At 39.5% G+C, this 14282-nt stretch overlaps 1 protein-coding gene across 4 annotated transcripts in view; it reads right to left on the bottom strand.

Moving 5' to 3' along the window:
* The window catches only part of Ubn2 (ubinuclein 2), a 64168-nt gene that overhangs the window by 14447 nt on the left and 35439 nt on the right, over positions 1–14282 (bottom strand). For 3 of the 4 annotated variants that reach the window (XM_041675785.1, XM_041675787.1, XM_041675786.1), the window contains exons 12-15: positions 14225–14275; positions 11360–11402; positions 9141–9191; positions 6391–7941 (exon numbers count right to left, since the gene is read on the bottom strand). In XM_041675785.1, coding sequence (XP_041531719.1) covers positions 6391–7941; positions 9141–9191; positions 11360–11402; positions 14225–14275 — 1696 coding nt within the window. The remainder of the gene's footprint in view (positions 1–6390; positions 7942–9140; positions 9192–11359; positions 11403–14224; positions 14276–14282) is intronic. The other variant, XM_041675788.1, reaches the window with a different exon arrangement.

Here is a 14282-nt window from a genome sequence, read left to right as displayed (position 1 = left end):
CCAAAAAGCTTTTTTCTTAAGTTAACGATACATATTAGATATTGTTGGTTTGTGTGCTATTTCTACCAAAAACATCATTAATTAAAGGTTGATGTTTTATTTTTCAAACAGCATTTCATTATGTATCTCAGGCTGGCTTGGAACTCATTACGTAACATAAAAAAAAAAAAAAAACCAAAACCTTGAAATCCGAGTATCCCAGCCTCAGCCTCTTAACTACGATGATTACAGGCATGTCTCAGATACCACCACACATGGGAAAAGCTAAAGGTTTTATTTCGTAACATGTAAGAAAATATATGGAACTTTCCCATACATATGTGGCACCTCAAGGTTAACACCACTGCTGAACAAAAAGTGAGATCACTCTCAAGAAGTCATCTTATTTAAGTTCCACAACTTCATTTCTCCACTTTGCACATCTCCTGTGTTATTATAAGCTCAGTTCTGACCTGTCACCTCAACTTTAATCCTGTGAACCAGAGTTTAGTGAGTATCACCACATGGGTTTCTAACACTCAGCTAGCCTGACCTGTCCAAACTGGACTCACCTGGTCCCCACCCTCCACTGTCTTGCCATCAGCAAACACTTCTTTTTCCAGGAGTTTGGGACATCAACCTTAGTCTGCAGGCCTCATAAACTAAAGGAGTTTCTTCTTCACCCAACCTTCTCTTTCCACCCAAGCAGTAATCCTCAACACTTGTTACAGACACCTTGAAGAGTGGCCAGCCCTTCTCTCTACTATACCTCTTATGATACACAGTGGGTACATTTAAGAAAAAATATCCAGTTACAAACACTACTGTCTTAAAGTGACCAGGATAAAAAGGATCCCGTATCAGTTTAAAAGTAAGCAAGAATGCGGGTTTGAGATATGGCTCAGTGGCTAGGGGCACTGGCTGTTCTTCCAGAGGTCCTGGATTCAATTTCTACAACCACATGGTGTGGTGGTGGCTCACAACCATCTCTAGTGTGATCTGATGCCCTCTTCTGGCATAAAGTCGACAGAGCACTCATATACATTAAATAAATAAATAAATCTTAAAAAAAAAAAAAGGTAAGCAAGAGCTTGAGAGATGGTTAAGAGCACTGACTGCTCTTCCAGAGGTCCTGAGTTCAATTCCCAGGAACCATCTGGTGCCCTCTTCTGGACTACAGACATACATAGAGGCAGAACACTGAATACATAATAAAAAAAGTTTAAAAAGTAAGCAAGTATGGTTCCTTCATTTTAGACATAAGTCTATTGTAGTCAAGATAATCTCCAAGGTTGTGCCCCAAATTTTCTCTCAGTGAAAAACAGTAAATAACGCAAATGATTGAACCTTTTAAAGCCTTTCTCCAAGAGTCTAACTGAAGCATTACAACAGATAGAGAACATAAATTAGGACAAATTCCAAATTTTAAAAATAATTTGAATACCAGCAATTAAAAAATATTCTATAACTCATATTTTATACTTTTTAAGAATTTTTCAAACCTAATTTTGTTTATGACTAAGTTAGAATTACCAAGAGACCTCAATGTTACACTGACATTTAAGCGTTTAGGCACTTTCAGAAGTAGAAAATCCCACTTTTATAATATCTGGGAGCATAGAAAGGCTGTCAACATTGGCTAGATAAGCAGACTATATATATAGTGTCCATAATCAGACATGTTTTTTATGAATGGAAACTGCTTTCCTCAGGTAGGCACCTGATCCTATAAAGCTGTTTGGTGTGACAGCTGTTTCCTATTCACCTAGAATAATATTCTGACATGTAGCCAGACTGTTCTTCTGGTTAAAACCTTCCAACAGGTTCCCTTCTTCACAAAATAAACCTCAAATCCTTACTGTCCCTTATCAGGCCCCCTTGACCTAGTGTAGGTTTATCCTCATAGTTAGGTCACACACACACGGGCTTTCATCTCAGGCTCTTTTTATATTCATCTCAGCATTTTTATATTGCTGTTTCCTCTAGCTCATACCAATTTTCTGTCTTCTTTATGCATGGCTATGCCCTGTTATTTCAACTCTCAGCTCAAATAAAATAGTATTTCCTTTCATAGGTCTTCTGTAGTCCCTTATGTTATCAACAATCAATTTTTAACATTTTTTTCATAGCACATGCTTCTTTCTTTTTAAAATAAAACTGATATTTAGCTTATCTAGAATATATGCTCCACAAGAGCAGATGTAGTATGTTATTCACCCTGGTTCCCCAGCACATAGAACAGAGCCTGGCACATGGCACTCAATTTGCTCACTGAATGATGGCTTTTAGAGTCATAAAGTAACAAATACAAAGTAAGTTGAAGCGCAATAAAGAGGAAGACCGTTCTGTAAGGAAAGTAGACAGAGCTTGGACTTAGGAATATTTTCACTCTCAGCCTTTGTTAAACGACCCATCTTTTCCACTGTGCTGTGGTTAGCACTGCAGATCCCTTGTAGACAGGAAATGCAGGCTTCACAAGACCGGATACCAAATGTACTCCCCTCATGAAGGAACATCGCTTTAAGCACCTGTGTTTAATAATACCCGGAGGCCACAAACAGCTGAGAAGGCTTCAGAGCTGCTATGTCATATGAAAACAACTACCAGTGGCAGAGGCGACGTGACATTAATCAACTGTTGACTTTTTCTTTAGTCAAACCAGTAAGACAGAAAAACAGACCAAAGAAAGCAGGAATCTTGGGGTTTCCAAGTCATACAGTGACCCAAGAGTGGTAGAGTACCGGGAAGGAACTTGTCAGGAACATGCATTTTTGTCATGCAGCTTTCTTGCTGACAGATCAACTATTCTTAAGACAGTGAATGGCTTCTTTTAGGATAAATGATAATCAAATACAAGATGGTCAGGTAGATTTTAGAGATGAAAAAAGGTGAAGGACAATTTAACCAGACCCTTGAAGGCAATGACATAAAAAACCGACACAAAGCCAATTTTTAAGTATAGAAAACTCCCTTACCATTTTATAAGAAAGTAAATGAAGTCATAACTCTGACAATGAAACAAATACTTATGTCATGGAAGATTTAACCAAAATCTGATTACTATTTCAGCAAAATGGTACAGCTAAGAAGAACTGTAATTCTTATTTTCATAATGAAAATGACAAGGTAACATAATGGTAACATTCATGAAATTAAGAGTTTATCATTCATTTCTTCATTCTTTTTTGAGACAGGGTCTCCCTATGTAGTCCTGACTGGTTGGGAACTCACTATGAAGATAAAGTTAGACTCAAACTCACAGAGATCCACCTGTTTCTGCCTGGTATTGAAGGTAAGCCAGACCATACCTGGTTGTTATTATACGGTGGTGCATGTTTATAACCCTGGTAGTGGCCTTGTCAAAAGTCTTGTCTCAGAAAGAACAAAAGTATGGATAAGCCGGGCGGTGGTGGCGCACGCCTTTAATCCCAGCACTCGGGAGGCAGAGGCAGGAGGATCTCTGTGAGTTTGAGGCCAGCCTGGTCTACAAGAGCTAGTTCCAGGACAGGCTCCAAAACCACAGAGAAACCCTGTTTCGAAAAACCAAAAGTATGGATAATAAGGAGGTATGGGGCCAGGAACTATCACTTTTTTTTAGAATTCCATTTCTTTTTTCCTTTGACCAAATTAAAGGTTAATTTTAGAAAGAATTGCTGTTTTAGCAAGTCTGAACATTAGTAAAGACTAATTCACAAATTATCTATGAGGAACAAGTGTAACCAACAACCCCCACTATCAGCATTTGAGCTTCGCTGTTCACCTCTCCCCCTTTGTCTTTCCCGCTCTCTTTGAGATACGGTTGGTATCTTGCCTAGGTTGGTCTTAAACTTACGGGCTCAAGTGATCGTCCTGACTCCTGGGCTAGGATGCAGATGACGAACACTCACTCAGCTTTATTTCCTTATTATGAAAAGATGTTTAAAAGACTAAACATCCATATGTGTAGTAAACTGAACTTGTTCTACATTAGTATGCAATCCTGAACCCATGTGAGTACAAGAATGATAACTTGGTATTATCAAGTGTATTCAACACCAAGTCTTACACTATACTAAACTGCATGAAGCCCCTACAAATAGTAAGGGGAAAGCTTTTCATTAAATTCCTAATGCACAAAAACTGGAGCAGCATGAAGTTAAAGCATTGCTGTAGACAGCTCATTTCCCAAACCAGAGTCATGTTCTTAAAGACTTAGGACCTAAGTGCTTGTATATCATAAATATATATTTATAACATGACATTGTATAAGACAGTTTTTTTTTAGAACAGCCTTAAAATACCCTACATATGAAACGTGGTGGGCATAGGTGGTTTTAATTTTGTCTCTAAATTTGCTCACAGTGACAATGTATTACTTCCAGGAGGAAAAAAAAAATCACACATCATTAATGTGAAGAATTAAATCTTTGAAAGCCTCAAAATATAGTGAAGGTAGAGAAATGAACACAATACAAGATGGCATAGAAGTTAGAGCCAAAAAAATAGATGAACAACAAATTAGATGTGCTAGTCCAAGGCTGCCACCCAGCAGCTTATGCTGCAGTAGCCTGGGCGGCAGAGTGAGATCCTCTTTTTAAAAAGAACAAAGTTCTCAGAATAACCTAAGTGGGGTGTGGCAGCACATGCCAGGAATCTCCGTTTCAGGGACAGGTAGGGGTACAGCAGGTCTGGGCCAGTCTGATCTGTATACAAATGTCCATTGTCTAAGCAAAGCATTGGATCAGAAACAATTACCAAACATAAAATAATACAGTCTTTGCTTTTTTTTTTAAAAAAAAAACTTCTTAAAATGACATTTCTTCTTGAGTTGGGAGAACTATGTTACCATGTATGTGCACATAGGTCAGAGGATGACTTTCAGGAATCTGTTCTCCTTATACTGCCTGAGTTTCCAGGGATCAAACTCAAATCATTAGGCCTGGCAGCAGGCACTGTTACCCATTCAACCATCTCGCTGGCCAAGAATAAGATATTCTTGAGCTGAAAAAATAGCCAGGTCTGAGGCTCACTATGTTCTAAGTAGGAAAATTAATGAAAACTAGATAAACATAGCTATAGTCTAAGAATACTGGGGTTTAAAGGTAAATTTTCTAGCTATTTCAGCAGACAAAACACATTACTTACATGGAGAATAAAATAATCCTAAACACTAAGCAATGAATTTGAAGTGCAAGTCTCCCCTCGTGTGTTACAACACAGAAAGGAGAGATTAAGTCTGAGAGAGCAATGGTGAAGTAAATACCATCTATGCCTCTTCTAGCAAAGACCTTGGCTAACAGAGAGAGGCATGTTTACACTAAAACTTGACAAACCATTGGGAAACCATGGTATGCAGGTATTCCAACATTAAGTGGACAGAATTATACATGTATAACTAAAAAGTTAATGTAACATAAAAATTTGGAGAGGATAAAATTTTAAAGAAAAGACAAATGTATAAATCTGATTAAATAAACAACAACAACAAAAAATCTGGATCAATGGTTAAGAGCACTTGTTCTTTCAGAGGACCAGAGGTTGCTTCCTAGCACTCAAGCCAGGGCTGACACCTGCCTGTTAACTCCAGATCCAGGGATCAGTCGCCCTCTCTGGCCTTCTTAAGCATTACACCCAACATCATGCCCCCATACACATTTATAAAGACAGAAGAAAAGGGAGGGAGATAACTGAGTATGTTTAAATTTCTGCACTAATACTTTTTGTTCTTGCTTTAAGTAAAAGATAGAGATTGCGAAGATTTTTTACCCTCAACAGGGTATCATACAGCCTATATATACCGGCCTCAAACTTGACTGCGGAACCAAGGGTAACTCTGAACTTCTGGTCATTAGGCCTCTACCTCTCAAGAGTTGGAATTGTAGGAGTGTGCCAGCATGTCTGGCTAAGAGAAAAAGTTTTAAATATAAACTCAAGTTCTGTTTTCCAAAACAAACGTTAAGGTAAATCTGAGTCTTTTCCTGATATTGGGGACTGAACCTGGGGTTTCACACGTGTTATAAAGACACTGAGCTAACAACCCCAAGTTCCCATCCTACCTTCTAAAGTTTTTATTTTTAGCAAGACTTTGTTGTGCAGCCCAGGTTAGCTTAGAATTCCCTGTATATAGCCCAGGCTGGCCTTCAACTTGAGTTCTTCCTGCTTCACCCTTCTGTGTGCTAGGATTACAGGTATATGGCACCATACACAAAGATTAATGATACTTGGTTGAAAAAAATAAAAAACACACATCCCAACAAAAACCTCACCCAGCACTATGATGTCAACACTGAGAACAATCCATGGCCATAGCTGTTATCAGCCTAGCATAAGCACATTCTATACATTGTGTATGTCATATGGGAAGTCATTAAGGTGACTTAGGAAGCTTGCTCAATCTTACATTTATCACATGAATGCACATCACATACATACCTGCACACTGGCTGTTACCACTGAAGACCCTGAGGCAGAGGTTGGTCTGTGTGGAGTAGACAACGGTTTAGTAGCACCCTGTGTTCCACTTCCTGTTCCCCCAGATAGACTAGTCCTATTAGCTCCACTTGAGTTAAGGTTGCTACCTCTGCTGGCAGGTACATTCATTGGAATTCCGCTCAAGCTGTTCTTCCCAACAGTTCCAGTGGATGATGAGTTTGTTAATTTAGAAGGGGTCTGAAGAGTTTTTGTAGATGGAAGGCCAGAAGTGCGATTTGAGGGCAACAAATTCAGAGTGGGAGACTGTCTGCTGATGTTCATTCCACTGGGCTGTTTATGGACGGGGTTGTTAGTTGAGGGATGGCTACTCTGGGCTACTAGTGTGTTTGGACTGGAAGAAGTCGGGCATACAGCAGGCTTGGGAGCTGGGTTGGATTTAGAAATAAGTTTAGTTGATACTGAAGGCTTAGCTGACAGAGAGGGCTTGGGTGAGGCAGAAGGCTTAGGTGAGGACAAAGGTTTGGGGGATGTGGCAGGTTTGGGAGATGCAGCAAGTTTGGGAGATGCAGCCATTGAGAAGGGAGATTTGAAACCCTGGGTGGAGATTTGTGACACCATAGCCTTGGCTAAATAATTACTGGAGGTAGTGGTGCTCGGTGCTGTCCTAGAAACCAGGGGGTGGGGCCCCTGAGACCCATTTCCAGGTGATGGGGTAGACAAAGGGAGGCGATGATACATCAGTGGCTTATCTGAAGTCTTGAGTAGTTGGGACGAACAGGAAAGCTGGGGGTTATTACTTAATTTCACCACTGGGTTGGTCTGTGATTTACTAATGGTGGCTTGTAATGGAGACACATAGTTCTGCTGGACAGCTGAGTGCTGGTGCACCTTTGTTGCTTGTGTTAACGGAGAAGCATCTTGGGCCTCTGATGTTCCCAGAGCATGAGAGGAGGCAGCAACTTGGGCTTGGGAGGAGGAGACATGAGTCTGAGAAGAGGACGAAGCATGTATCTGGCTTGACCTTTGCAGTCCTTGCTGGAGTAGCCTGGCTGGCAAAGGTTCTAAGGAAACTTTAGGGTTCTGAATTGAAGAACCAGCAATAAGGCCTGAAGAAATGCCCGTATGAGCTAAATCCTGGGGTTTCTTTGGTACTGGCCCCGTGTGACCAGCAATAAGACTTGATGAGTGTGCAGTCTGAGTAGAATCTAGTTTTTTGGGAGTAGCCAGTGGTAACTTACTCATGATACTTGCTAGTTTTTCTTCTCTCAGTCCTGGACGAGGTTTTGTAGTTGGCACATTTAGCCTTGAGCCAACTGAGGGGCCCTTGTTCCCATTGTTGATGGCAGCTAAAGCTTCAGATACAAGATCCAGTGAAGATGAGTGGAAAGAAAGGTCTTCATCCAGGGAGTCATCGAGGCAGATGGTTTCTTGGGCTGGTGCTGAGCTAGAGCTGGCTGAGGCAATGATGGATGTACTGGAGCTCGTGGAAGGACCACCAACTGAAGCCACCAAAGATGCAGGAGCCTTTGGGTCTTTTTTCGGGCTACATTCCTAGCACAAGTATCATTATATTGGAAAAGATACAGAGAGTTAATTATAAATTTTAAACTTAGTTTTTATAAGATTAAGAAATTGAAACTCCCTAAATAGATCAGGCTGGACTTAAACATACAAAGATCCATGTGCCTCTGCCTCTTGAGTGCTGGTATTAAAGGCCTGTGTTACTGTACTGGGCCTCTTTTTTTTTTTTAGCTAGAAATCTAGAGAAGACTACTGAAAACAAAATTGAGAAGATGGTACTCTAACCAGCTCTCCTCATAACACAGTGTGTGACACACTATGCCATTATGTCCTTGCAAGTCATCTTACCAGATCCTGAAACTGGGGCTGAAGGGCAGTGACTGAGGGAGACATCACTCGTTAACTCTACCTCCATCAAATTCAGAACTCATTTCAATCCCAGCTTCTCAGAGCTTTTATTTTTCTGGTGCTCAGCAGGGACTTTGCCTTCGTATCAAGACTTGAACTCTTGTCTAGTAAGGTTTGCTGGTGCGGGCTCTCATTCCGCTTCCTTGCATTTCTATAGCTACCGACCACCAGGATGTAGGGAAACTACTGAATTATCCAACTATATTTAAATCATATTGCTACTCATTATGATGAACATTACTTGTAATTTATCAAATATGTGTTTAGTGTCTCCTATGAGTTAAGGCTCTGTTCTAAGGAAATAAAGATATTAGTAATTAAAGTGCTAAACATCTAGGTGAATATTGTCTTGTTAACAGATTGTCTTGTATAATCTGTTAAATTAACTGTCTTGCCAGGCAGTGGTGGTGCACACCTTTAATCCCAGCACTCAGATCTCTGTTAGTTTGAGGTCAGCCTGGTCTACAAAGTGAGTTCCAGAATAGCCAGAGCCATTACACAGAGAAACCCTGTCTTGAAAAACCAAAATAAATAAATAAGCAAATAAGTAAATAAATGAATAAATTTTCTTAAAATTCGAGGAAGAGTTAAGAGAATTATAGTTTTAAGTATTCAGAGTAAAAAAAACCATTAGTAAGTCAAAGAGCAACTGTTTATTTGTTGGGAGTAATATAAAGTACTAGACTAACTTTATGTTTAAGATAAAGACAAAACGACTACACAGATCAATACATCATTTCAGGGGCTCTACTAATTCCTTGGAAAGAAAAAGTCCCAAACCCAGAACCTCATATATTGATGTGTACAGCCACATCACTTACCTTCAGCATAGTGGGGAAAGAACGAACAGGAAGGGTCTTTACCATCACCTCCTAGGGTGTTACAGTAAGTAAGCTGTTAAGAATGCTTTACACTCTAACTTCCATAGCACTTGTTCTAAATCTCCATTTTGCAAACCTCACTACTGATAGAAGCATTGGTATAACCCCACTAGGGCCCCATGCTGGCTAAAATGAGAGGGTAGCACACGACACATAAGCTTGTACATATGGACAATCCAAGTATACTATTTATTCTACCATTAGATACAGGACAGGACTGAAGTGGGGCGGTAATAGCAAAGGTATTACCAATACAAAGTTTCTATTTCAGTTATTTTTGGGGAAGGCAGAGTCTCATATATCCCAGGTTAACCTCCAACTCCCTATCAAGCCAAGGATCATGCTGATCATTCAATCTTTGCTTGAACTTCTGATTCTACTGCTCTCTCTACCTCTTGAGTACTGGGATTATAGTCATACACTACCATGACTGTTTTATGTGATGTGACGGCTTCACGCATGCCAGGCAAGCACTTATCAAATGACCTATATTCATAAACCAACTATGCCTGCTTTTTAGGATATTTTTATTACATTTTCCACTTCAAATATTAATTTTGGCAGTGAAGGAATGGAGGAAGGCTCACAATACAGCTTCTCCTAAACACTGTTAAGATTATCCTATATTCCTTGTTTTGGGGCTAGGAACAGGGTGAGACAGGGTCTATGATTCCCTGAGTGGCCTGAAGTTATGTTTGAGACTGGCCTCAAACTTGCTGCAATTCTTCTGCCTCTGCCTCCAGAATGCTGGAATTACAGATATGTACCAATACACACGTCCAGGTACTTTATGTTCTAAACCAACAAACCTACCATCTATTTGTGGTGGATGCCCACTGACTCTAACCTGTACTAATAAATCCCCTTACATATTCTATATTTCAGACAGTAAGCTCTTGATTTTTTTGGTTTTGTCTGTTTATTGTTGTTTGGGGCTTTTTTTGTGGTGCTGGGTTTATGCCCAGGGCCTCTGACATGCTGAATATATGCTCTGCCTGAAATCCACCTATAGCTTTTATGCCTGACTTGTGCTGTAAGTAGGTAAGATGTGGACCATTATATGGCATAGAATCTGCTTTTACCTGCTGCTCTGGGTCACTGCTAAATCAGTAAATTACTCTGCCACCTTGAGCAAGTAATGCAATTTAAACTCCTAACAAAGGGGACATTTTCAGGCAGGATAGTCTTTCTCCAATCTAGAACCTTTGGCCAAGACAGATAATTCTCTCTGCTGGTATGCAGATGCTCCCCTCCCTGTCATTAATTAAATATGTCCTTTTAGAAGCCTTCTCCACACGGGCTTCTTTTCTATCTCTGACTACTAACCCTAGAAAACCCTACCTGTCCTATTCTGAGAAGACAGTGAAAAGAACCCATAAGGCGATAGGTAGTCTCTCCAAGGGCAAGGAAGGCCTCGGCAGCAGGCCACCACTTTCTCTGTATTTATAATTTTAGCTATTTTTTTGGGGGCGGGGGACAGGGTTTATCTGAGTAGCCCTAGCTGTGCTGGAACTTGTACTGCAGACCAGGCTGGCCTTGAACTTAAGAGATCTACCAGCCTCTGCCTCCCAAGTGCTAGGATTAAAGTCATATGCAACTATGCCCAGTTATTCAAATGTTATAAAGAACACTTGTTACATTTTATCTAATATTTCTTTCTTCTATTGTTTTTATTGAGCTATACATTTTTCTTTGTTCCCCTTCCTTCCTCCCCTCTTCCATGACCCCCATGCTCCCAGTTTACTCAGGACATCTTGTCCTTTTCTCCTTCCTATGGAGACCCATGTGTGTCTCTCCTAGGGTCATCTTTGTTGTCTAGGTTCTCTAGGTTGTGGACTGTAGGCTGGTTTTTCTTTGCTTTAAGTCTAAAAGCCACTGATGAGTGAGTACATATAATATTTGTCTTTCTGAGTCTGGGTTACCTTACTCAGTATGTTTTCTTCTAGATTCTTTATCCAATATTCCTATGCAGAAATAATGAATGCAAATCTCCACAGCTCCACAACAATCTACTCCTCAAATGGACTTTTATGAAGTCGAAAACAAGCAACGTAGCATAGCACCTATTAATCTTTGCTAAATATCATGTGTCTTTTCCTCTAAGAATTTATCCCAACACTCACCATTAAGGACCAACTACAGATTTGCTGGATTCTTACCTTGACTTTGGGTTTTGATGCAGGAATCACCTTTTTCTTTGCTCTAAGATAAAAGATTAAAACAAAGGTCATTCAGGAGTAGTTATACATTAGGAATTAAAGTAGACTACCTTAATTCTTTCCACTATTTAGAAAACTCTTTGAAGGAAGTAACTACTCAGCTTGCATGGGAATAGTCAGCAATATTTTTTTTTAATTCAGATGGACTAAAAGGCCAAATAATTACTAAAGAAAGAAATATAAATAGAAAAATAAAAGCTACATGTAAGTATATAAAACATAAAATGACTCAAAACAGGTTAGCCTCAGGAGACTCATTTCAATGGATTGGTAAGAACTCACGATTTATTTGTAGGGAAACATCTTCAGGATATGGCATACTCAAATCAGGACGAGGTTTTTTTTTTTTTTTGTGAAAAAGTTTATTTTAAGAAAAAAATTTAGTTAACAAAAAATTTAACAAGTTTCACTTAGCAAAATACACCCAAAAGGAAATCACAGTACAAAGAAAGCTTTAAGTCAAGGCCTCACCAATTCCTACAGTATTAGTATTGTGTCTCAATTCTCAAAACTAACTTTGAAAAAGCTTAAACTTAACCTAAAGATTTAAATGAAAATATAAACTAGAATGAACATGAGAAATGCTTCTCTTTGCATCAGGGATCTAGCACCTTTGAGTTCGCCAGAAAAGTACATGTAGGACGAGTTATTAATGACTTTTTTAAGAAAAAAATTAAGGTTTTATTAAAAATTATTTTTAATTGCAAAAATAAAAAAATTGTTAGAATGATAACAAATTAACAAATTAATTAAAAGGCAAGAAGGAAGTTTTGTGAGTTTGAGGTTACCCTGGTCTACACATAGTGAGTTCTAGGCCAGCCAGGGTTATGTAAAACAAAAACTTTGAACACTTAGGAACCAGCAGAAACACCTGTCAATATGCAGTTTCAGGAAAGCAACACTAATTTCTCCATGCCTTTTTCGGAGGAAGCCATTAGAGCATTAAGACATATTTGCTAGCCGGTGGCACATGCCTTTAATCTCAGCACTTGGAAGGCAGAAGCAGGTAGATCTCTGTGAGTTTGCAGCCTGGTCTATAAGAGCTAGCTCCAGGAGAGGCTCCAAAGCTACACAGAGAAGCCCTGTCTTGAAATTTAAAAAAAAAAAAAAAGTCAAATTTACCTATCCTGTTTTCTGACTAAAAAAATAATAAAACACAAAGGTAGTAGTAAAAATTGAACTATTTTTAAGGGCTGAGGAGATGATTAGGATTCCGCCCAATGGCAGAACACTTGTCTGGCATGTATAAACCTAGGCTCAGTGCCCATCACTGAGGGAGCCAGACATAGTAGCAAGCACTCACTCATGATCTCAGCTACTTGAGAAGCAGAGGAAAGAACACTTGGAGGCCAGGAGTTTAAGACCAAACTGGGCAACAAAGCAAGATCTTGTCTTAAAAGAGAAAATGAAGAATAATAACTGAAACAATAGATCTCTGATGATATATTAACAAAATGTCCTTTCTAAAAAGAAAAATATCCATTTCTTTTGTGTACATAAAAGGAGAATAAGAATTATGTAATATCACTCCAAAATGATAATCTGATAACTTAATAGAATTAAAGGTACATTGAAGTGCTTAAATCATTTATAACTCACTAACTTAATATTTCAGTAACTTCTTTTTTAAATGCTGGAAATGGAAACAAGGGCCTTAGTGCATGGTAGGTAAGTCCTGTCTACCAACTGAGCTACATTCCAGTGGATCAAAATGTACCCCCAAAGCAAACACTAACAAAACATGGCATGTTCCAGTGTATTAGGAGAATAAAGGTTCATTCTTTTTTTTTTTAAATATTTATTTATTATGTATACAGTATACAATATTCTGTCTGTATGTCTGCAGACCAGAAGAGGGCAGCAGACCTCATTACAGATGGTTGTGAGCCACCATGTGGTTGCCGGGAATTGAACTCATGACCTTTGGAAGAGCAGGCAATGCTCTTAACCACTGAGCCATCTCTCCAGCCCCTAAAGGTTCATTCTTTATATTTATTTATTTATTCATTCATTCATTTATTTTTTTGAGGCAGGGTTTCTCCGTAGCTTTTGGTTCCTGTCCTGGAACTAGCTCTTGTAGACCAGGCTGGCCTCGAACTCACAGAGATCTGCCTACCTCTGCCTCCCGAGTGCTGGGATTAAAGGCATGTGCCACCACCGCCCAGCAAGGTTCATTCTTTAATAAATTTCACTGGGCTGGGCAGGTAGCTCAGTAGAAGAGTGCTTACCTAGCATATGCTGGACCTGTGTTTAATTCCTGGTATAGACATTTTTTAAAATTTGATTTTGTGAGTGACTGTATGTGTGTGTACGGTAGAAACATGCCTTAAGGCAATACAGTGATCAGAGGGCAACTTTCAGGACTTGGTTTTCTCCTTTTACCATGGGTTTTAGGGCTCCAATTCAGATTCGCATTACAAGTGCTTTTATCCACTGAACCATCTCGCAGATCTAGAAATCTGCTTTATATTTTTACTATAGCCAGTTGTGCACAGAAGGATGAACACTGTAAGCTTGCAAGGCGGGGGAGGGGGAGTGTTTATGGAAGTGTCCTGTAAGCTTACCTATGTCAATGGGCATTTAGTAAGTAATACTTTTGTTTTTAAAACCATAACATGAATGGGTAGTGGTGGCACAACCTTTAATCCCAACACTTAAGAGGCAGAGCCAGGTGGATCTCTAAGATCCAGGCCAGCCTGACCTACAGAGTTCAACCCTGTCTTAGAAAAACAAAAGGAAACACCCCAAAGAAGCCATAACATGAATAAAAGCACGTGTAGAAATCTAGAGCCAGCATTTACTCACGGAGCAGAGGTGAGATGATTATGTACACTCCGGCTTTCCTTAAAAAGCATTCTGGAAA

The sequence above is a fragment of the Microtus oregoni genome, unplaced genomic scaffold, assembly GCF_018167655.1.
Source record: "Microtus oregoni isolate MIOR12 unplaced genomic scaffold, Mior012 000026F_ref0000081, whole genome shotgun sequence".
In the NCBI taxonomy this organism is placed as follows: domain Eukaryota; kingdom Metazoa; phylum Chordata; class Mammalia; order Rodentia; family Cricetidae; genus Microtus; species Microtus oregoni.
This window is presented reverse-complemented; position numbering and strand designations above follow the sequence as displayed.